Source organism: Leucopleurus acutus (genome assembly GCF_964270905.1).
Source record: "Leucopleurus acutus genome assembly, chromosome: X".
In the NCBI taxonomy this organism is placed as follows: domain Eukaryota; kingdom Metazoa; phylum Chordata; class Mammalia; order Artiodactyla; family Delphinidae; genus Leucopleurus; species Leucopleurus acutus.
The window spans coordinates 60,294,115-60,319,661 of record NC_139148.1 but is presented as its reverse complement, the minus strand read 5'-3'; the positions used below and the strand labels follow the sequence as shown (position 1 = coordinate 60,319,661).

Sequence of the window (25,547 nt, the reverse complement as noted above, 5' to 3'; positions counted from 1 at the left end):
TATCCATTCATCAAGTGATGAACATTTGGGTTGTTTCCATCTTTTTTGCTATCGTGAATAATGCAGCTATGAACATTGGTATATAACTCTGCTTGAGTCCCTGCTTTCAATTCTTTTGTGTATATACCTAGAAGTGGAATTGCTGGGTCTTAAGTGGGTATTTTATACTGTATCATTTAAATTTATTGAGCAATTTCAAAAATTATATATTCTTTGAGTTATTTTCTTTCTGGTTGTTCTGGGGCTTACAACATACATCTTAATTTATTAGAAGTTACTTCGGATGTGTGCTAACTTTATTCCAGTAAAATATAGGAACTTCTATATAACTCCATTCCCTTCTCTCTTTTCTTTGCTATTATTTTTATACATATGATGTCTGTATATATTTTAAAACTCAAGAATATATGCTTATAATTATTGCTTTATATAATCTTAATGTATTCCAAAGAGTAGAGAAAAAAGGAGAGCATAAATATATTTATAGAATTTTAAAATATATTGACCTTCTTATCAGTTTTGGTTTTCTTCATTTATTCATGTAGATTTGAATTACCATCTGGTGTCATTTCCTTACTCTAATTATAATTTCATTCCAACCTGTGCTTCTTTGTGTTGTTATTGTCAAATATATTACATATGTAATGCCTCAACAATAAAATTTTATGGACTTTTATACAGGTGCTTTTTAAATAAGAAAGGAAAAAGAAGAAATATGTAATCATGCTGTTTTTTAATAATTATCTACTTAATTACTTTACTAACACTTTTTTTTTCCTCATGAATTCAAATTGATACCTGATGCCACATGCTTTCAGCCTGGAGACTGTCCTTTTGTCTTTTATGTGAGGCTAGCAAGAAATTCTCAGTTTTTGTTTGCCTGGGAATGTAATTTACTTAGTCTTCATTTTGAAAAATACTTTTCCTAATATAGGATTCTTAGTTGATAGTTTTTTTTTCTCTCTGAGCCTTTTGAATATGTCATCCCTGCCTTCTGGCCCCCATTGTTTCTGATGAGGAGTCAGCTGTTACTTACTATCATTCCCTTTTACATGAGGAAACATTTTTCTCTTATTGCTTTCAGTACTTTCTCTTTGACTTTGAATACTTTGACCATAATGTGTCTGGTTATGGATTTCTTTGTGTTATCCTGCATGGAGCCTTTTAAGCTTCTTGATGTGTAGATTATTGTTTTTCATCAAATTTGGGACATTTTCAACCATTATTTCTATCCCTTTCTCTCACTTCTCTCCTTTCGGTACTCTGATTGTGCATATGTTGGTGTGCTTAATGATGTCTCACATTTCTCTTAGGCACTGTTCTTTTTCCTCATCTTTTTTTATTCTTTAGATTTGTATAATCACTATCAGTCTATCTTCAAGTTTATGTATTCTCTTTTTGCCTGCTCAGATCGACTTTGAGCCTCTTCTAGTGAATTCTTCATTTCAGTTATTGTACTTTTCAACTTGAGAATTTCCACTTTTTTAAAATGATTTCTATCATTTAATATATTCTTACTCTCTATTTGATGAATCATTGTTATTCTTCCTTCCTTTAATTATTTAAACATGGTTTCCTAAAGTTTTTTTTTTTTTTTTTTTTGCAGTTCGTGGCCCTCTCACTGTCACAGCCTCTCTCACTGTGGAGCACAGGCTCCGGACGCGCAGGCTCAGCGGCCATGGCTCATGGGCCCAGCCGCTCCGTGGCATGTGGGATCCTCCCGGACCGGGGCAGGAACCCGTGTCCCCTGCATCAGCAGGCGGACTCTCAACCACTGCGCCACCAGGGAAGCCCTCCAGTAGCTTCTTTGAAGTATTTTTCTACTAAGTGTAATGTCTGGGACCTCTCAAAGGCAGTTTCTATTGCCTGCTCCTTTTCTTCTGTATGAGTCACATTTTACTGTTTTATTGCATGTCATGTAATATTTTGTTGAAAACTAGACATTTTGGATAATATATTGTAGCAATTTTGGATACCAGTTCCCCCACTTTCAGGAACTTATTTTTCTTTTTATTGCTTGTTTGGTCATCTATTTGTTTGGTCACTTGACTGGACTAATTCTGTGAAGTCTATTTTTCTCACAGTATGTGACCTCTAATGTCCCTGCTGAGAGTTTTTTCTCCTGTTTTTATCTTTTCATGGTTTTCCCCTGCATCTGGATACACAAGCCCCTTGTTGGTCAAAGGTTGTTTTAAGCCAGTTCAACTTTCACTCTTTCCTGTTGGATGTGTGTTTGGCTTAAAGACTATCTTCACAGTTCAGTGAATTTATCATTTTGCCCTGTATTCATCCAGGGGGTGGTAGCTAGTAGGTCCTTTCTCTGGTCATGCCTGAGTAGGCAGTCTTGAGTATGTTCACAGTCTCCGACACCCCCCTCCCCAGTTATGAGTGTGATTTGATTATTTTTAAGACAAAATTTTTTAGAGCAGTTTTAGGTTTACAGCAAAATTGAGAGGACGGTACAGAGATTTCCCACATACTCCCTTCCCTACCACATGCATAGCTTCCCCCATAATCAATATCACTCACCAGAATGGTGCTTTTTTTTTTAACTAAGGGTAAACCTACATTGACACATCATAATCACCTAAGTCCATAGCTTACCTTAGGGCTCACTGTTGCTGTTGTACATTCTGTGGGTTTGGACAAGTGTATAATGATATGTATCCATCAGTATAGCATTTTAGTATCATACAGAATAGTTTGACTGCCCTAAAAATCTTCTGTGCTGTGCCTATTCATATCTCCCTCCCCACAACCCCTGTCAACCACTGATGTTTTTAGTCTCCAAAGTTTTGCCTTTTCTGGAATGTCATATAGGTTGGAGTCATACAGTATGTAGCCTTTTCAGCTTGGCTTCTTTCACTTAGTAATAATACATTTAGGGTTCCTTCATGTTTTTTCTTGGCTTGATAGCTCATTTCTTTTTCATGCTGAATAATATTACATTATCTGGAATGTACCACAGTTTATACATTCACCTACTGAAGAACATCTTTGTTGTTTCCAAGTTTTGTCAGTTATGAATAAAGCTGCTATAAGCATCCATGGGCAGCTTTTGATATAAGTTTTCAGTTTCTTTGGGTAAATACCAAAGAGCATGATTGCTGGGTTATATGTTAAGAGTGTGTTTAGTTTTATAAGGAACCCACCTAACTGTCTTGCAAAGTGGCTGTACCATTTTGCATTCCCACCAGCAGTATATGAGTTATGTTCTCCCACATTCTCACCAGCATTTGGTGTTGTCAGTGTTTTGGATTTTGGCCATTCTAATAGGTGCGTAGTGGTATTTTATGATTGTTTTAATTTGCATTTCCTGATGACATATGATGCATGGAGCATCTTTTCACAGGCTTATTTACCATCTGTATATCTTTTTTCATGAGATATCTGTTAAGAACTTCGGCCCATTTTTAAATTGGGTTATTTGGTTTTTTGTTAAGAGTCTTTGTACATTTTGGACATCAGTCTTTTATCAGATGTGTCTTTTGCAAATCTTTCCTCTGACTCTGTGACTTGTCTTCTAAATCACTTGATATTGTCTTTCACAAAGCAAATGTTTTTAATTTTTAACGAAGTCTGGCTTATCAATGAGTTCTTTCATGGATTGTGTCTGTGTCTTTGGTGTTATATACTACTTTTAATTTTTAATTTTATTTTTGGCTGCATTGGGTCTTCATTGCTGCATGTGGGCTTTCTCTAGTTGTGGTGAGTGGGGGCTAGTCTTTGTTGTGGTTTGCAGGCTTCTCATTGTGGTGGCTTCTCTGTTGCAGAGCATGGGCTCTAGGCACACGGGCTTCAATGGTTGTGGCACGGGGGCTTAGTAGTTGTGGCTCACAGGCTTAGTTGCTCCATGGCATGTGGGATCTTCCCAGACTAGGGATCGAAACTGTGTCCCCTGCATTGGCAGGCAGATTCTTAATCACTGCGCCACCCAGGAAGTCCTTTGGTGTTATATCTAAAAAGGCATCACCATACCCAAGGTCATGTAGGTTTTCTCCTATGTTATCTTCTAGAAGTTTTATAGTTTTGCACTTTGCATTTCAGGCTATGATCCATTTTGAGCTAATTTAAAATTTTTGTGAAAGATGTAAGGTCTGTATCTAGATTCCTTTTTTTTTTGCATGTAGATGTCCAGTTGTTCCTGCACCATTTGTTGAAGAGACTAACTTTGCTCCACTGTATTGCTTATGCTCCTTTGCCAAAGATCAGTTGACTATATTTATGGTGGGCTCTCTATTCTGTTCCACTGATCTATTTGTGTTTTCTTTTGCCAATATCTTGATTAATAAGGAACTGTCTTTGTGAGCTATAGCTTTATAGTAAGTATTGAAGTCAAGTAGCAGCAGTCCTATATTTGTCAATTTCTTTTCCTTCCATATTGTGTTGGCTGTTTGGTCTTCTGCCTCTTCATAGAAACTTTAGGATCATTTTGTCAGTCTCTAATATAACTTGCTAGGATTTTGATTGGGATTGCATCTGATCTATATAGATCAAGCTGGGAAGAATTGATATCTTGAATTTTTCTATCCATGAACATGGAATTTTCTCAACTTGTTTAGCTTTTCTTTGATTTCATTTATCAGAGTTTTATAGTTTTCCTCATATATTGAAATAAATCTTGTACCTATTTTGTTAGATTTATATCTAAGTATTTCATCTTTTGGGTGCTAATATAAATAGTATTGTGTTTTTAATTTTAAATTCCACATGTTCATTACTGGTACATACGAAAGCTATTGATTTTGTATGTTAACCTTGTATCCTGAAACCTTACTATAATCACTTATTAGTTCCAGGAGTTTTTTTGTTGATTCTTTCATTTTTTGTAAATTTTCTCTTTTTTTTTTTTTTGTGGTGGTACGCAGGCCTCTCACTGTTGTGGCCTCTCCCGCTGCGGAGCACAGGCTCCGGACGCGCAGGCTCAGCGGCCATGGCTCACAGGCCCAGCTGCTCCGCGGCATGTGGGATCTTCCCGGACTGGCACACAAACCCATGTCGCCTGCATCAGCAGGTGGACTCTCAACTGCTGCGCCACCAGGGAAGCCCTGTAAATTTTCTCTTTTTAAAAAATTAATTAATTAATTTTTGTCTGTGTTGGGTCTTTGTTGCTGCACACGGGCTTTTCTCTAGTTGTGGCGAGCAGAGGCTACTCTTTGTTGCAGTGCATGGGCTTCTCATTGCGGTGGCTGGCTTCTCTTGTTGCAGAGTACGGGCTATAGGCACACGGGCTTCAGTAGTTGTGGCTTGCAGGCTCTAGAGTGCAGGCTCAGTAGTTGTGGCGCACGGGCTTGGTTGCCCCGTGGCATGTGTGATCTTTCCGGACCAGGGCTCGAACCTGTGTCCCCTGCATTGGCAGGTGGATTCTCAACCACTGCGCCACCAGGGAAGCTCTTTGTCAGTTTTCTACATAGATTATCATGTCATTTGTGAGCAAAGATAGTTTTATATCTTCTTTCTCAATCTGCATATCTTTGATTTCTCATTTTTGCCTTACTGCATTTGCAAGGACTTCCAGTATGATGTTGAAAAGGAGTTGTGAGAAGGGACATCCTTGTCTTTTTCCTGAATTACTGGAAAAGTTTCAATCTTCTCACCATTAAGTATGATGTTAGCTGTATATTATTTGTAGGTAGTCTTTATCAAGTTGTTACTAGTTTAATGAAAGGTTTTTTATTTTTTGATCATGAATGGGTATTTGATTTTTTTCAAATGCTTTTCCTGCATCTACTGATATGATTATGTGATTATTTTAGTCTGTTGATGTCATAGATTACATTAACTGATTTTTGAATGTTGAACCAGCCTTGCATATTTGGGATAAATCCCACTTTGTTGTGTATAATTTTTAAAAATTTGTTTTTGGATTCAATTTGCTAATATTTTGTTGAGGATTTTGAGGATTTTTGCATCTATGTTCGTGACAGATATTGGTCTATTCATTTTCTTTTAATGTCTGTCCGGTTTGGGTATTAGGGTAATGTTGGCCTCATAGAATGAATTAGGAAGCTTTCCTTCTGCTTCTGTCCTCTGAAAGAGATTATAGAGAATTTATATAATTTCATCCTTAAATATTTTGTAGAATTCCAAAAAACTACTAGAATTCATCAGTGAATTCAGAAAAGTTGTATTTCTGAATTCTGTTACATTTCTATACTTTAACAATGAACTTATCAGAAAGAGAAATTAAGAAAACTATCCTATCAATCACATCAAAAAATATCTAGGAATAAATCTAAGGAGGTAAAAGATTTGCATTCATACACAAACACACACACACAGTGGAATATTACTCACCCGTAAAAAGAATGAAATATTCTCATTTGCAACAACATGGATGAACCTAGAGAGTATTATGCCAAGTGAAATAAAGTTAGAGAAAGATAAATACTGTAAGATTTCACTTTTATGTGGAATCTAGAAAGAAAACAAATGAATAAATATAACAAAAGTTATAGATACAGAGAACAAATGAGTGGTTGCCAAAGGGGAGGGGTTGGTGGGGAGGAGAGAAATAGGTGAGGGAGATTAAGAGGTACAAACCTCCAGTTGCAAAATAAATGTCAGAGGTATGAAGTGAATGGTATGGGGAATATAGTCAGTCAATAACTATCTAATATCTCTGCATGGTGACATATCATAACTAGACTTATCATTGTGAACATTTTGAAATGTATAGAGAATGTCCAATGACTGTGTTTTGTAACAGGAACTAACATAGTGTTGCAGGTCAATTATACTTCAGAAACAAACTCATAGGAAAAGAGATCAGATTTGTGGTTACTAGAGGTGGGGAGTAGGGAGAGGGAGGATTGGATGAAGGCAGTCAAAAGGTGCAAACTTGCAGTTATAAGATAAGTAAGTACTAGGATTTTAATGTACAACATGATAAATATGACTAACAGTGCTGTGTGTTATATATGAAAGTTGTTGAGTTAATAAATCCTAAGAGTTCTCATCACAAGGAAACAATTTTTTCTATTGATTTAATTTTGTATCCATATGAGATGATGGATGCTCACTAAATCATTGTGATAATCATTTCACGATGTATGTAAGTCAAATCATTATGCTGTACACCTTAAACTTGTACAGTGCTGTTTGTCAATTATATCTCAATAAAACTGGAAGAAAAATTTGATAGAATTCAGCCATGAACCCATCTGGGCCTGGTGCTTTCTATTTTGGAAGGTTAATAATTTTTTTTTTGATCAGCTCTTTCTTTTAATGTTGATCCATAGAAGTTCAGAAACACTGACCTGTAGGGTCAAGTGCAAACTCCTTAGAGCAACATGTGGCTTGTCTCCATCACCCTCCAGCCTCCATCCTGCACCTTCCCCCATGCCTGCTTCTTACTTGACTAGAGCTGGAAGGTTAATAATTTTTGATTCAATTTATAAAATAGATAAAGGTCTAATCAGACTGTCATTTCTTTTCATGTGAGTTTTGGCTGCTTGGGTCTTTCAAAGAATTGGGCCATTTAATCCAGGTCCTCAAATTTGTGGACATAGAGTTGTTCATAGTATTCCTTTTAATGCTCTTTAAATTTTCAAGGGTTCTATAGTGATGTTCCCTCTTTCATTTCTGATGTTAATAATTTGTGTCTTCAACATTTAGAGAAGAGCTAACACCTATCCTTCTCAAACTCTTGCAAAATATAGCAGAGGCAGGAACACTCCCAAACTTATTTTACGAGGCCATCATCACCCTGATACCAAAACCAGACAAGGATGTCACAAAGAAAGAAAACTACAGGCCAATATCACTGATGAACACAGATGCAAAAATCCTCAGCAAAATACTAGCAAACAGAATCCAACAGCACGTTAAAAGGATCATACACCATGATCAAGTGGGCTTTATTCCAGGAATGCAAGGATTCTTCAATATACGCAAATCAATCAACATGATACACCATATTAACAAATTGAAGGAGAAAAACCATATGATCATCTCAATAGATGCAGAGAAAGCTTTCGACAAAATTCAACACCCATTTATGATAAAAACCCTGCAGCAAGTAGGCATAGAGGGAACTTTCCTCAACACAATAAAGGCCATATTATGACAAACCCACAGCCAACATCGTCCTCAATGGTGAAAAACTGAAAGCATTACCACTAAGATCAGGAACAAGACAAGGTTACCCACTCTCACCACTCTTATTCAACATAGTTTTGGAAGTTTTAGCCACAGCAATCAGAGAAGAAAAGGAAATAAAAGGAATCCAAATCAGAAAAGAAGAAGTAAAGCTGTCACTGCTTTCAGATGACATGATACTATACATAGAGAATCCTAAAGATGCTACCAGAAAACTACTAGAGCTAATCAATGAATTTGATAAAGTAGCGGGATACAAAATTAATGCACAGAAATCTCTGGCATTCCTATACACTAATGATGAAAAATCTGAAAGTGAAATCAAGAAAACATTCCCATTTACCACTGCAACAAAAAGAATAAAATATCTAGGAATAAACCTACCTAAGGAGACAAAAGACTGGTATAGAGAAAATTATAAGACACTGGTGAAAGAAATTAAAGATGATACAAATAGATGGAGAGATATACCATGTTCTTGCGTTGGAAGAATCAACATTGTGAAAATGATTCTACTACCCAAAGCAATCTACAGATTCAGTGCAATCCCTATCAAACTACCACTGGAATTTTTGATATAATTAGAACAAAAAATTTCCCAATTTGTATGGAAACACAAAAGACCCCGAATAGCCAAAGCAATCTTGAGAACGAAAAACGGAGCTGGAGGAGTCAGGCTCCCTGACTTCAGACCATACTACAAAGCTACAGTAATCAAGACAGTATGGTACTGGCACAAAAACAGAAAGGTAGATCAATGGAACAGGGTAGAAAGCTCAGAGATAAACCCATGAACATATGGTCGCCTTATCTTTGATAAAGGAGGCAGGAATGTACAGTGGAGAAAGGACAGCCTCTTCAATAAGTGGTGCTGGGAAAACTGGACAGGTACATGTAAAAGTATGAAATTAGATCACTCCTTAACAGCATACACAAAAATAAGCTCAAAATGGATTAAAGACCTAAATGTAAGGCCAGAAACTATCAAACTCTTAGAGGAAAACATAGGCAGAACACTCTATGACATAAATCACAGCAAGATCCTTTGTGATCCACTTCCTAGAGAAATGGAAATAAAAACAAAAATAAACAAATGGGACCTAATGAAACTTCAAAGCTTTTGCACAGCAAAGGAAACCATAAACAAGACCAAAAGACAACCCTCAGAATGGGAGAAAATATTTTCAAATGAAGTAACTGACAAAGGATTAATCTCTAAAATTTATAAGCAGGTCATGCAGCTCAATAACAAAAAAACAAACAACCCAATCCAAAAATGGGCAGAAGCCCTAAATAGACATTTCTCCAAAGAAGATATACAGACTGCCAACAAACACATGAAAGAATGCTCAACATCATTAATCATTAGAGAAATGCAAATCAAAACTACAATGAGATATCATCTCACACCAGTCAGAATGGCCATCATCAAAAAATCTAGAAACAATATATGCTGGAGAGGGTGTGGAGAAAAGGCAACACTCTTGCACTGCTGGTGGGAATGTGAATTGGTACAGCCACTATGGAGAACAGTATGGAGGTTCCTTAAAAAACTACAAATAGAACTACCATATGACCCAGCAATCCCACTACTGGGCATATACCCTGAGAAAACCATAATTCAAAAAGAGTCATGTACCAAAATGTTCATTGCAGCTCTATTTACAATAGCCAGGTGATGGAAACAACCTAAGTGTCCATCATCGGATGAATGAATAAAGAAGACGTGGAACATATGTACAATGGAATATTACTCAGCCCTAAAAAGAAATGAAATTGAGCTATTTGTAATGAGGTGGATGGACCTAGAGTCTGTCATACAGAGTGAAGTAAGTCAGAAAGAGAAAGGCAAATACCGTATGCTAACACATATATATGGAATTTAAGAAAAAATGTCATGAAGAACCTAGGGGTAAGACAGGAATAAAGACACAGACCTACTAGAGAATGGACTTGAGGATATGGCGAAGGGGAAGGGTAAGCTGTGACAAAGTGAGAGAGTGGCATGGATATATATACACTACCGAACGTAAAATAGATAGCTAGTGGGAAGCAGCCACATAGCACAGGGAGATCAGCTCTGTGCTTTGTGACCACCTAGAGGGGTGGGATAGGGAGGGTGGGAGGGAGGGAGATGCAAGAGGGAAGAGATATGGGAACATATGTATATGTATAACTGATTCACTTTGTTATAAAGCAGAAACTAACACACCATTGTAAAGCAATTATACTCCAGAAAAGAGGTAAAAAAAAAAAAGAACTAAGAAAAATAATTTGTGTCTTGTTTTTTTCTTAGCCTGGTTAACAGGCTTATTAATTTTATCAGTTGTTTAAATACCAGCTTTTGTTTTCATTTATTTTCTCTATTAATTTCCTTTTTTAAATTTCATTGATTTCTGCTCTAATTCTTATTATTCCTCTTCTTTCTGCTTGCTTTTGATTTATTTTCCTCTTTTTTCCAGTTACTTAAGGTGGAAACTTACTGATTTTAGATATTTCTTATTTTCTAATATATGCATTGAATGTTATAAATTTCCTTCTATGTACTGCTTTTGCTGCATCCCACACATTTTGATAAGTTGTGTTTTCATTTTCATTTAAATTATTTTAAAGTTTCTGTTGAAATTTCTGCTTTGACCCATGTTTTATTTACAGTATTGTTTAATCTCTACATATTTTGGAATTTTCATGTTATCTTTCTATTACTGATTTCTATTTTAATTCCATTGTGGACTGACAGCAGATATTATATGATTTCTATACTTCAGATTTGTTAAAGTATGTTTTATGGCTCAGAATGTGGTCTATCTTGGTGAATATTCCATTTGAATTTGGTAAGAATGGATCTAGTAGTCTGTACATTTCAGTTATATCCAATTGATTGATGGTGTTGCTGCATTCGACTATGTTCTTACTGATTTTGTGCCTGCTCTGTCTGTCCATTTCTGAGAGAGAGGTGTTGAAATCTTCAAAAATGATAGTAGATTCATCTGTTTCTCCTTGCTGTTCTATCAGTTTTTGCCTAACATAGTTTGATGCTCTGTTGTTAGGCTCATACATGTTAAGAATTGTTTTGTTTTCTTGGAGAACTGACCTCTTTATCATTATGTAATGCCCTTCTTTATCCCTGATAATTTTCCTTACATTGAAATGTGCTCTATCTGAAATTAATATAGCTACTCCTGCTTTCCTTAGGATAGTGTTAGCATGGTATATTTTTCTCCATCCATTTACTTTTTATCTCTATGTGTCTTTATATTTAAAGTGGGTTTCTTGTAGACAATGTATAGTTCAGGCATTTAAAAAAATCCGTTCGGACAATCTCTTTTTAATTGGTGCACTTAGGCCATTGAAATTCAAAATGATGATAGATACAGTTGGATTAATATCTACAATATTGTACTGTTACAGTCTTCTATTTGTTTTTCTTGTTCTTTTTTCCTGTGGTTGTCTTCCACTCTTCTTCTGCCTTTTGTGGTTTTAGTTGAGTATTTTATGAGATTCCATTTTCGCTCTTTTCTTAGCATATAGGTTATACTTTAAAAAACTTTTCTTAGTGGTTGCTCTAGAGTTTGCAATATACATGTACCACTAATCCAAGTACACTTTCAAATAACACTGTACCACTTCATGAGTAGTGTGAGTACCTTATAATATCAAAATTCCTCCCTCCCACCCCTTGTATCATTGCTGTCATTTATTTCACTTTATTCTAAGTGTTATTTATTTCACTTTATTCTCTCTATATATACATATATATACACAGAGAGAAGATATATAAATATGCACACAGTATTGAACACATTTTTATTGTTATTATTTTGAACAGTTATCTGTTAGATCAGTTAAGGGCAAGAAAAAAATTTTTATTTTACCTTCACTTATCCCATCTTCCATGCTCTTACTTTATGTACATCCAAGTTTCTGACCTGTATTATTTCTCTTCTCTCTGGAGAACTTCTTTTACCATTTCTTGCAAGGTCAGACGGTTGGCAACAAATTGCCTCAATTTTTGTTTGTCTGAGAAAGTCTTTATGTCTCCTTTACTTTTGAATGATATTTTCACAGGGTATAGAATTGTAAGTTGATGCTGTTTTTATCTCAGTACTAAATATTTCACTCCACTCTCTTCTTGCTTGTATGGCTTCTAAGAAGTTGGATATAATTCTTATCTTTGCACCTAAATTTTAAGATAAGGTGTTTTTTTCCTCTGGCTTGTTGCAGGACTTTTTTCTTTATCTTTGATTTTCTGTAATTGGAAAATTATATGCATAGGTGTAGTTTTTGGTATTTATCCTGCTTGGTGTTCTCAGAGCTTCCTGGGTCTGTGGTTTGGTATTGGACATTAATTTGGGGAAATTTTCAGTCATTATTGTTTCAAATGTGTCTTCTGTTCCTTTCTTTTTTCTTTTGGTATTCCCATTACACTTACATTATACCTTTTGCAGTTGTCCCACAGTCCGTTGACATTCTCTTCTTTTTTTTTTTTTCAGTCTTTGTTCTCTTTGCTTTTCTGTTTTCAAGGATTCTCTAGCTCATAGATTCTTTCCTCAGCCATGTCAAGTTTATTAAAAAGTCCATCAAAGACAATCTTCATGTTTGTTACAGTGTTTTTTATCTCTGGCATTTCTTTTTGCTTCTTTCTTAGCCTATCCAGCTCTCTGCTTATGTTGCCTGTCTACTTTATTCATTGGAACCCTTAGCATATTAATCATAGTTATTTTAAATTCCTGGCCTGATAATTCCAACATCACTGCCATGTCTGGTTCTGATGCTTACTGTCTCTTCAAATTGTGTTTTTTGCCTTTTGGTATGCCTTGTACTTTTTTCTTGGTAGTGGGATTTGACATACTTGGTAAACGGAACTACTGTAAATAGGCCTTTAGTAATGTGGTGGTTAGGTGTGGAAGAGGGAGAGGCCTATAGTCCTATGACTAGTTTTCAGTCTTTTTGTGAGTCTCTGCCTCTGAACTGTGAACTTCACACGTTTCTCTTTTTTTTCCTCCCCTCTTAACGTGGTACAGAATGGCTAGCGTACACTGGGGTTGAGTATTTCTCTTCCCCAGGTCAGTTAGTCTCTGATAATACCCCAGTAGGTTAGGCCCTGGTTCACTAGTTTCCCATGAGGGCAGGCCTTGTTAAGAACAGATTGCTTTAAGCTGTTTCAAAATGGTTCCTTTTTACCTTTTCCTGCCAAAGCCCAAGTGGATTTTTCTATGATATTTACTGTGGGAATCTGGTTGAGCTCCTGGAGATTAATCTTACGATATTGTGGGTATCCCCCTGTAACTATGTCCTCTTGGAGTTTTAACTCTCAGACTTGTCCACACTGAACCTCCAGCAGTCTGTCAACTACAGTTCTCAATTTCCTGCCCTAGCAGTGGTGCCCTTGGTAGTTTTTACTTGTGAATCTGTCTTGTGCTAAGCGTCAACTCCTTGTATTTTTGCCAGTCTCCCAAATCTTGGGGGTAGTGGTTTGCCCTGTGTCCTCACCTCTCTTTTGGATCCAAGAAGAGTTGTTGATTTTTAAAAGTCTTTCCAGTTTTTTACTTGTTAGGATGGAGTTGTGCCTTCCAAGATCCTTACATGTGGAGCCATAAACTGGAAGTGTGATTTGATTTTTAAGCTTGGCTTCCTTACCATCACCCCTGGATCAGAATACCTTAATTTTCAGTCTGTGTTTGGTCAGAGGTTCTGATAAGCTCCTTGAGCCACTCAGGCTCAAGTCTCTTTGCTGATGGATCTGTGTATGCCTTGAGGAATGCTTTCTGGTCCCACATTTCCCTCTGATTGTTCCTGAGCGGGTGCAGCCTAGAACATATGCATAGCCTTTTGTATCCCCAGGGATGAGTGTGACCCTAGGATTATTCTTCTTGTCTCTCCCTGGTTCTCTCTGTTCAAACTTCTGGCTTGTCTGCTATTTCACTTGTTGCTACTACTATCTTGGAGGTACCAGCCCCTTCTTAATTGCTTACCAGCAAGATCTCCATTGTTTTTGACTATGCCCTTAGGTAGGAATCTCTCCTTGCTCTGTTCCAAATAAAGTCATTCCCCTTAGGCAGAAATGCTGAGCTCTTCCTCTTTGTTGCCCACTTCTTCCCCTGGGTAGAAACTGGCACACTGCTGCAGCTGGGGGCAGGAGCATGGCAGCTACTCTTGCAGTGACACCCCTACTATATGAGTAGATGTTGGGGAGATGGTAGCCCCTAATCTACTTAGCATGCCCTCCTGTCCTGCATCCTCTGCCAAATGAGCCAGCCTGGGTGAAGGGGATTAGGGTCCCAGTATTCTTCAGCTGTTACCCCTGGGGTAGAGCCCTTACCCTAAGAGTGAGAACTGAGTGGGGAAAGGAAGACCCAGTCCTCTCGTTGTGCCTGCCAATAATAGCACTTCTGCAACACAGATCTGGGAATGATGAGAGTGGCTGGCAGCCTGAGTCTAGGACCTGGAGGGAGAGGTAATTCCCACTTTCTTTCTGTTTTAAATTGAAGTTGATTTTCAACATTATATCAGTTTCCGGTGTACAGCATAGTGATTTGATATTTTTGTATATTACAAAATGATACCACGATAAGTCGTTACCACTTTTCACCATACAAAGTTATTATAGTATTATTGCCTATATTCCCTATACTGTACATTATGTCCCCGTGACTTATTTATTTTATACCTGGAAGTTTGTGCCTCTCTATCTCCGTCACCTATTTCACTCATCTCCCTACCCCACTCCTGAATTCCTATTTTCTTGACAGCACTCATCTGGTGTAGCCTCCATGACATGGAGGTGGTGTGGATAGGAGCAGGTCATGGCTCAAATGCCACAGACTCCCACTGTTGTTACTGAGATTCAGTTGATTTTTTAAAAATAAATGTTTTTCCATTTGCTGTATGCCCTTAGGACACTTTCCAGAGACCTTAAATGGTTGTTTTAATGATTTTTCCAGGCAAGTGGTTGTTTCACTGGGGAGAGGGGGTCCAAGAGCTCCTTAATACCACTGTTGCAGAAGTTCCATTTTCATTGATTATTTTGAAAACTGGAAGTAGGAGGTTTAATGTACCAACAGAGACCTCTGTGAGATAGGGCTTACAATGAGGCCATTATAATGTAGGCCAGCATTATATCCTTGTTAGCAAGCTGAAAACTCAGTTTGGTAGCTATGGGTCTTTTAAAAAGTAAAAGTAAAAGGAATACTTCAAAGTAATGGCTTCAATTTACTCCAGTTCACCAAAATTTTATTGACTTCCTCCCTTGGAATACCAATTTTATGGTGAGTGATCTTTGTTTTACTTTAAAGCTTTTTTTAGAAAACCTGAGGCTCATATTAATACATTATTTGTGGTTATTAGAATGTCCCATAGGTAATATGGTATGGTAACTAAAGCAGAGAACTGAAAGTCAAATTTCTTTTCTCCCCATCCCCTTACTCTCATTTTTAATACCAATCTAGGAAATACTAGAAATCACTTAACTGCTAAATTGGTTCATTCAGCTGCAAAATGGAACTAATATTGTGCGTCACAAGGGTGTTGTGAAGCTTAATAAATATTGCTAAAGCATTTGTTTCCATGAAAACTCCTGTATTTGTTTTATTTTAAAAATATATTTCTTACACTTTAAAATGTGCCCATAAAGTAAGGGCTTGTACACACATGTAAAATAGTTTAATCTAGTGTATATATAGCCAAATGGAAAAGAGCAGTAATATAATTATAGTGCTGATTTATTGGATATATATCCTGAGGAAGTTGTGGTTTTCTTTTCTTTTTTTTTAAATGGGTGTTGAATTTTGTCAAAAGCTTTTTCTGCATCTATTGAGATGATCATATGGTTTTTATTCTTCAGTTTGTTAATATGGTGTATCACATTGATTGATTTGTGTATATCAAAGAATCCTTGCATCCCTGGGAAAAATGCCACTTGATCATGGTGTATGATCCTTTTAATGTGTTGTAGGATTCTGTTTGCTAGTATTTTGTTGAGGATTTTTGCATCCATGTTCATCAGTGGTATTGGTCTGTAATTTTCTTTTTTTGTAGTATCTTTGTCTGGTGATGGTAGCCTCATAGAATGAGTTTGGGAGTGTTCCTTGCTCCGCAGTTTTTTGGAAGAGTTTGAGAAAGATGGGTGTTAGCTCTTCTCTAAATGTTTGATAGAATTCGCCTGTGAAGCCATCTGGTCCTAGACTTTTGTTTGTTGGAAGATTTTTAATCACAGTTTCAATTTCATTACTTGTGATTGTTCTTTTCATATTTTCTATTTCTTCCTGGTTCAGGCTTGGAAGGTTATACCTTTCTAAGATTTGTCCATTTCTTCCAGGTTGTCCATTTTATTGGCATAGAGTTGCTTGTAGTAGTCTCTTAGGATGCTTTGTATTTCTGAAGTGTCTGCTGTAACTTCTCCTTTTTCATTTCTAATTTTATTGATTTGAGTCCTCTCCCTCTTTTTCTTGATGAGTCTGCTAATGGTTTATCAATTTTATCTTCTCAAAGAACCAGCTTTTAGTTTTATTGATCTGTGCTGTTGTTTTCTTTGTATCTATGTCATTTATTTCTGCTCTGATCTTCATGATTTCTTTCCTTCTGCTAACTTTGGGTTTGGTTCTTCTTTCTCTAGTTCCTTTAGGTGTAAGGTTAGATTATTTATTTGAGATTTTTCTTGTTTCTTGAGGTAGCCTTGTATAGCTATAAACTTCCCTCTTAGAACTGCTTTTGCTACATCCCATTGGTTTTGGATTGTCGTGTTTTCATTGTCATTTGTCTCTAGGTATTTTTTGATTTCCTCTTTGATTTCTTCAGTGATCTCTTAGTTATTTAGTAACGTATTGTTTAGCGTCCATGTGTTTGTGTTTTTTACATTTTTCTCCCTGTAGTTCATTTCTAATCTCATAGCATTGTGGTCAGAAAAGATGCTTGATATGATTTCAGTTTTCTTAAAGTTGCTGAGGCTAGATTTGTGACCCAAGATGTGAACTGTCCTGGAGAATGTTCCGTGCGTACTTGAGAAGAAAGTGTAATCTACTGTTTTTGAATGGAATGTCCTATAAATATCAGTTACATCTATCTGGTCTATCGTGTCATTTAAAGCTTGTGTTTCCTTATTTATTTTCATTTTGGATGATCTGTCCATTGGTGTAAGTGAGGTGTTAATGTCCCCCACTATTATTGTGTTACTGTCAGTTTCCTCTTTTATAGCTGTTAGCAGTTGCCTTATGTATTGAGGTGCTTCTATGTTGGGTGCATATATATTTATAATTGTTATATCTTCTTCTTGGATTGATCCCTTGATCATTATTATATAGTGTCCTTTCTTGTCTCTTGTAACATTCTTTATTTTAAAGTCTATTTTATCTGATACGAGTATTGCTACTCCAGCTTTCTTTTGATTTCCATTTTCATGGAATATCTTTTTCCATCCCCTCACTTTCAGTCTGTATGTGTCCCTAGGTCTGAAGTGGGTCTCTTGTAGATAGCATATAGATGGGTCTTGTTTTTGTATACATTCAGCAAGCCTGTGTCTTTTGGTTGGAGCATTTAATCCATTCACGTTTAAGGTAATTATTGATATGTATGTTCCTGTGACCATTTTCTTAATTGTTTTTGGTTTGTTTTTGTAGGTCCTTTTCTTCTCTTGTGTTTCCCACTTAGAGAAGTTCCTTTAGCATTTGTTGTAGAGCTGGTTTGGTGGTGCTGAATTCTCTTAGCTTTTGCTTGTCTGTAAAGCTTTTGATTCTCCATCGAATCTGAATGAGATCCTTGCCAGGTAGAGTAATCTTGGTTGTAGGTTCTTCCCTTTCATCACTTTAAGTATATCATGCCGCTCCCTTCTGGCTTGTAGAGTTTCTGCTGAGAAATCAGCTGTTAACCTTATGGGAGTTCCCTTGTATGTTATTTGTCGTTTTTCCCTTGCTGCTTTCTATAATTTTTCTTTGTCTTCAAGTTTTGCCAGTTTGATTACTGTGTGTCTTGGCATGTTTCTCCTTGGGTTTATCCTGTATGGGACTCGCTGCACTTCCTGGACTTGGGTGGCTATTTCCTTTCCCATGTTAGGGAAGTTTAGACTATAATCTCTTCAGATATTTTCTCTGGTCCTTTCTCTCTCTCTTCTCCTTCTGGGACCCCTATAATGCGAATGTTGTTACGTTTAATGTTGTCCCAGAGGTCTTTTAGGCTGTCTTCATTTCTTTTCATTCTCTTTTCTTTATTCTGTTCCACAGCACTGAATTCCACCATTCTGTCTTCCAGGTCACTTATCCGTTCTTCTGCCTCAGTCATTCTGCTATTGATTCCTTCTAGTGTAGTTGTCATTTCAGTTATTGTATTGTTTATCTCTGTTTGTTCTTTAATTCTTCTAGGTCTTTGTTAAACATTCTTGCATCTTCTCGATCTTTACCTCCATTGTTTTTCCGAGGTCCTGGATCATCTTCACCGTCTTTATTCTGAATTCTTTTTATGGAAGGTTGCCTATCTCCACTTCATTTAGTTGCTTTTCTGGGGTTTTATCTTGTTCCTTCATCTGGGACATAGCCCTCTGCCTTTTCATCTTGTGTATCTGTCTGTGAATGTGGTTTTTGTTCCACAGGCTGCAGGATTGTAGTTCTTCTTGCTTCAGCTGTCTGCCCTCTGGTGAATGAGGCTATCTCTGTGGTTTTCTAAAGTTACAAAGTATTGCTTTATGTAATTGATTTTTATGTATCAATTGGCTAATCATCTGTTGTAGTGCAAAATAGAAAAGTTGTAATTAAGTATAATTATAACACGTCTTCTTAGTAATATGTAGTCTTGAAAAAATATATATAATTTGAAATAAATATGTATTTATATGTATTTTTTTCCTTTTCTAATGATAGACAAAGCTATGATACTGGGAAGATGGATAAGCTTTCTGTTCCACAGGAAATGCTGGTAAGGATTATGTTAAATATTGCAGAAGTAGGTTCAAGAAATACAGTTTATGTTATTGTAAGAAAATTATGATAGGCTGTCCCTCCATTTGTGAGTAGATTATTCACTGGGCACATCATTTAATATCTCAGTGCATTAGTTTCTGTAAAGTTGATATAGAATTACCCTCCAGGTAAATTCTTGTACCCATGAATTAATTAATACATGTAAAGTGCTTAGGACAATGTTTGGCTATATAAGTTTTAGTTTTTGTTTGCATGTTCAAAAATTCTAGGTTTCTTTAACCACCCAGATAGAACATGATTGGTATGGAAGTTAATTTTAATATTTTATCAAGTAAAATGTGATTATTTAAATAAATCTGATTTAAAACTAATTTAATACATGCCATAGCAAATGGAATTTTTTTGAATATCCGTCTCTGCTTCTTACCATTATTACAGTATATCCCACAAAATGTAACTGAATACATACACACACATATATATCTATACATATATTTATATGTATATACACACACACACACACACATATATATATCAATATATCTAACAATGTGGTAGATGGGAAAAAAAGAGAAGTATAAAACGTGGCCTCTGCCCTTAAATAGCTTATGTTTAAAGGATGAAACTAATACAGGTGAATACAATGGAATATTATTCAGCCACGAAAAGGAAGGAAATTCTGACACATGCTACAACATAGATGAACCTTGAGGACATTATGCTAAGTGAAATAAGCCATTATCAAAAAGACATACTGTATGATTCCAGTTCAGTGAGATATGTTGGGTAGTCAAATTCATAGAGGTGGAAAATAGAATGGTGGTTGCAGAGGTTTGGAGGGAGGAGAACATGGGGAGCTATTGTTTAATGGGTAGAGAGTTCAATTTTGTGAGATTAAAAGAGTTCTGGAGATATATGGTGGTGCTGGTTGCACAGCAGTGCGAGTATACTTAATGCTACTGAACTGTACACTTAAAATTGGTTAAAATGGTCAATTTTATGTTATGTGTATTTCATCACAATTAAAAATAATGAAAATATATTATGATAGTGTCATATAATAGAATATCATATAACAACGAGAATAGACTACAATAATTGTAACAGTATGGATGTTCTCACATATAATGTTGAACAAACGGAGCAAAATACAAAGTAGTACATACTGTATGATTCCATAAATGTGAATGCCAAAAGCAGGTAGAACTAATACATGGTGTTGGAAGTCAGATAATTGGTTACCCTTGTTTGGAATAGTGTCTGAAAAGAGATATGAGATGAGACTAATGTTCTGTTTCTTGATTTCTGTGTTGTTAACATATGTGTGCTCACTTTGTGAAAATTCAGAGTTGTACCATTGAGATTTTGGAACTTTTTTGTATGTATTTTATACTTCAATTAAAATTTCAAAAAAAGATTTATAAAAATGAGTACAAGTGAAACAATTTGGGAAAAATAAGTGATAAACTGTGTGGTACTAACCTGAAGTATACGCAAAGGCATGCAGAAAAGGGGAATATTAATGTTGACTAGAATAGTTGAAGAAGCCTTTTGGTAGGAGATAGGCCTCGAAAAGCAGATGGGGTTCATGTAGTTAAAAGGGAGGGAGAAGGGAATATGAGGCAAGGGATCTAGGTGAGAAGACGTCTGGAGGAGGAAATGAGGATGGAAGGTAGGATTTAAGTGTGATTGAAATCTAATATTCATATTGCAAGGTATGGAGAAGTAAGATTATAAAATAGTTTTTCTTTCATGCTAGCAGTATTTTATTGTGGTATAACTTAAATAAATATATACACTAAATTGCACAAATTTTAAAGTTGTACAGCCTGATGAGTTTCAGTTTATCTATATAGTTTTGTAACTACTACACAGATCAAGATACAGAACTTTCCATCACCCTCAAAAGTTACCTTGGCCCCTTTCCAGTTAATAGCCATTCATACCCCCATGATAAAACCACTATTCTTACTTTTATTGCTGTAGAATATTTTTGGCTTATCTTGTACTGTGTATAAATGAAAGCATACAGTATGTACTGTTTTATGTCTGGCTTCTTTTGCTTAACATAATAGTTTTGAGGTTCATCCATTTTGTTTTATCTTTCTGATTATTTGACCCTTTTACTATTACGAAATAGCTACAGTCTTTCTCAGAGATGCCATATTTACTCCATCAGAGTCCTCTGGGGAAGTTTATAAGTTGAGAGTTGCTCCACAATAATAATAATGATATTAAGTACATTATATCCATCTTGGTTTTTGAATTAAAAAACTGAAAGGTATCACACCCTAAAAGTCATTTTTCTAGGGTTCGCAGAGCCCTAATGTGCTTAACATTTTTTTTTTAAATTAGAAGAACACCTTTGCCTGATCCTACTGTCCTCATTACACTTAGAGGCAGAATAGAATCATTGAAATAGGCCTCCTACTTTCAAAATGTGAATCTATAGTTAAATAAGTCTGTGCTAAGTAGAGTTATTCCCCTTGTCAGTGTAGATCTGGCTGGAGAAACTGAATTATGAAATACTTTATTAATTTTAAAACTTGGTTGAGTTGGGAAAAATCTTGTCTATAGGAAAGTATATCTGCTCCTAGTGAAATGGTGGTATATGAGCCCTTGGTCCAGTTGGTTAATCTCAACTAGGCTATAAAGTCTTTGAGAGAGGGATTATGTCTTTCTATTTATTTCTTTTGATGGAGGCCTAATATAATGTTACCTAAACAGTAGGTGGTAAGATGATTACATTAAATATTGCTGTGCTTTAATTTCCTTATTTTTAAAGTGGGGATGATTAAGTACTTTACCACTAAAACAGTGTTAAGAAAATAATTATATTAACACAATTATATTAAATTTAAATAAGCTATTACTGTAAAATTCTCAGATGGTATTTGGTGTGGGTAGCATAATGATGAGACATATCCCAAGACTATGTGGTTGCTTAAGGAAATGCTATTTCATAATTATGACTGAGGTTTGAGAAATGCCTGTCACTGTGTAAGTGCTAGTCAGCTGTTGTATTGCAGTTAAACCCTCAGCTGTGTGTTTTTTTTCTATTTTTAATTATAGGGTAAAGTTCTACGGTTACTAGCCACTGCTTATATGGATTGGGACGGCAAAGAATATTATAAGGCTCTCAGCGCTGTAAACCTAGCAAACAAGGTATAAGAGGTTTTTTACTTTTGAAAATTAACTTAATGAAATTTTGAAAGCATTGATTCACATTTTGAAATCCAGTGTAGACATTTGCTCCAGTATTCCTGTTTTTTTTTTAAAACAACAGATTGTTGCAATCTCTTCTGCAGCACAGAAAGGAAGAATAAAATATACCTCTGACAACAGATAGTTTTGAAAAAAATTTTCTTTTGCACAAAACAGAAAAGGTTCTCCGATGTGAGTAAATTTTAGGATAAAGAAGGAAATGATAAAATAGGCAGATAATGGGATTTAGTTTAAGAAAACCAACATCAGTCTTTCACTTTCAGCTGATGCTCATACATACATACATACATACAATACCTCTATACTCCTGGATAAGGAATATTGATAGGCTGATGCCTGTTTAAAGAGATTCAATTAGGATCAATGTGTTTTACTCCATAAGGCGATTAAATATACTGATACATTTTTAAAAATTTTTATTTATTTTGGCTGCATTGGATCTTCGTTGCTGGGCGCGGGCTTTCTCTAGTTGCGGTGAGCAGGGGCTACTCTTTGGTGCGGTGCACGGGCTTCTCATTGCGGTGGCTTCTCTTGTTGTAGAGCATGGGCTATAGGCACGCAGCTTCAGTAGTTGTAGCACATGGGCTCAGTCGTTGTAGCACGTGGGCTCTAGAGCGCGGGCTCAGTAGTTGTGGCACACGGGCTTATTGCTCCATGGCATGTGGGATCTTCCCAGACCAGGGATGGAACACTTGTCCCCTGCATTGGCAGGCGGATTCTTAACCACTGCACCACCAAGGAAGTCCCTGATACATTTTCAAAAGATTTTTTCGACAAGATGGGAAGCATGAAAGTGAATAGTTGAATTTATCAGAATATTAAATTGCCCAAAGAAACCATTTACTTGAATTATATTTTCCTGAAATTTGTCAACGTGGTTGGGGTTATTTAATGCTGAAAAACTTATTTTATATTAATATTTTTAAATTTAAAAATATTAATATACATGAACATATTCAAAAGCTGCATCCTTTTTTTTTTTGCATTTGCTAAGATGCAAATCTAAATAAAAAATAGGATCCAAGACAACGGAGGAGGCTGCATACTAGCTACATGGCTTCTTGTCAGCATGTCTCTTTGTTCACTGGATACAGAAGTTGCAGTTTTTATTACAATAATCGTCCATCTGCATTACTCCTGACATCACATTTAATAGCCTAATTATTGACCCTGGACATTGATGAACTGGGTGCATTAGGATTTCAGTGGCAATATACACTTAAAAGAGTTTTATTTGTAAACAATTTCAAACCTAGAGAAAGATTGAAAGGATAAGAATAGTTCAAAGAATACCCATCTATTTACTTTACCCAGAATCACCTGTTATTAACATTTTGTGCATTCTCTCTTCTCTGTATTATTGAGGAAATATAATTCATACATTCATCTTATTGAGGGTAATATATATTGATATCTATAATAATAATATATGTTATGTACACTCAGTAGTGAACTGTATAGCATGTTTTTCTCTCCAACATAGGACTAATCAATCTAGGATTAGGTATTGCATTTATGAGACATGTCTCTTTAGTACCCTGTAATCTGGAACATTTCTGTAGCCTTTCTTTTGACTTTTGTGTCACTGATATTTTGGAAGAATACATTAGCTTCCTACCTTGTTTTAAATGAAAATTCATTTGAGATTTATCTGATGTTTTCTTGTGATTAGACTCATATTATGCATTTGTGACTGGAATACTGCATGAGTGATATTGTGTCCCTTCTCAGGGCATCACATTTGGAGGCCCCTGATGTCCATCTGCTCCTCATTGGTGATAATACTGATCACCTGTTCAAAAGTGTGTATCTTCACTGTATATTAACCATTTTTCCCTTGCAACCAATAAACACTTTAAAATTATGCATATACCCTGCTTTTTATTAAAAATTTCCTTAAGGGCTTCCCTGGTGGGGCAGTGGTTGAGAGTCCGCGTGCCGATGCAGGGGACACGGGTTCGTGCCCCGGTCCAGGAAGATCCCACATGCCGCGGAGCGGCTGGGCCCGTGAGCCATGGACGCTGAGCCTGCGCGTTCGGAGCCTGTGCTCCGCAGCGGGAGAGGCCACAACAGTGAGAGGCCCGCGTACCGCCAAAAAAAAAAAAAATCCTTAAGAATTAGTGTTCTTGCCTGAATCAATCTTATGATGGTTGCCAAATAATCATTTTCTAACTGTAGCATTCCCTTCTTATTTACCAGTTGGCACTCAGCATTCTACTGTAAGCAAGAGCTCTCCCTTCTCCCATTTATTTAATATTTATTTATTTACTTATTGATTTATTCATTTGTTATCAGGATTTATCAGGGTTTTTGTATTCCTATTTTTCCACTGACATAATTCATTACTCTTAATTATCTTTTAACAGTTTTATTTAGGTATAATTAACATACAGTAAACTGCCCATATTTAAAGTAAAAAATTTGATGAGTTTTGACATGTGTGTATATCTATGAAACAATCACCACAATCCGGATACTGAATATGTACATCATTCCTCAAAGTTTCTTCACACCCTTTTGTCACCCCTCTTTCCCACTCTTCCCTAGGTAACAACTGATCTGCTTTCATAGATTAGTTTGCATTTTCTAGAGTTTTATACCAATGGAATCATAGAGAATGTACTCTAGTTTTGAATGGCTTCTTGCATTCAGTACAGTTATTCTGAGATGTTGTGTGTGTGCATAGTTTATTCCCAGGGTTCCGTAATATCTTATTGTATGGATATATACCATATTTGCTCTTAAATCTACTTTATCTTTTATTGATATAGTTACTTTAGCTTTTTTTTGACTAGCGTTAGCATGGTGTATCTTGTTCTATTTGTTTTCCTATTTATGTCTTTATGTTTAAAATGCATCTCTTGTAAGCTGTATACAGTTGGGTTTTGCCTTTTTATCCACTCTGACAATCTCAGTCTTTTGACTGGGGTGTTTAGAATATTTACATTTGATGTGATTATTGATGTGGTTAAGTTTGAGTCTATCACCGTGTAATTGTTTATTTGTCCTGCATATTCTTTATTCCTTTTCTTCTTTTTTTTTCTGCTTTCTTTTGTAAGTTTGTATTCAAGTAAGTTTTTCTTCAAAACAATTTATGAGTCCAATGTAGTTTTTATTCCAACCTCCTGAAGAATCCATGTTGAAATATTATGAAAATACGGATTTCCCTGGTGGCACAGTGGTTAAGAATACACCTGCCAACACAGGGGACAAGGGTTTGAGCTCTGGTCTGGGAAGATCCCACATGCCGTGGAGCAAATAAGCCCTGTGACACAACTACAGAGCCTGCGAGCCACGACTACTGAAGCCCACATG

General features: G+C 36.1%; 1 protein-coding gene across 1 annotated transcript in view; it reads left to right on the top strand.

Moving 5' to 3' along the window:
• TEX11 (testis expressed 11) overlaps window positions 1-25,547 on the top strand; it is a gene marked incomplete at both ends in the record, with an annotated part of 339,328 nt that overhangs the window by 103,078 nt on the left and 210,703 nt on the right. Inside the window, 2 exons of the mRNA XM_082865110.1 lie at window positions 18,948-19,002; window positions 22,080-22,172. Of these exons, the coding sequence (XP_082721236.1) occupies window positions 18,948-19,002; window positions 22,080-22,172 (148 nt within the window). The remainder of the gene's footprint in view (window positions 1-18,947; window positions 19,003-22,079; window positions 22,173-25,547) is intronic.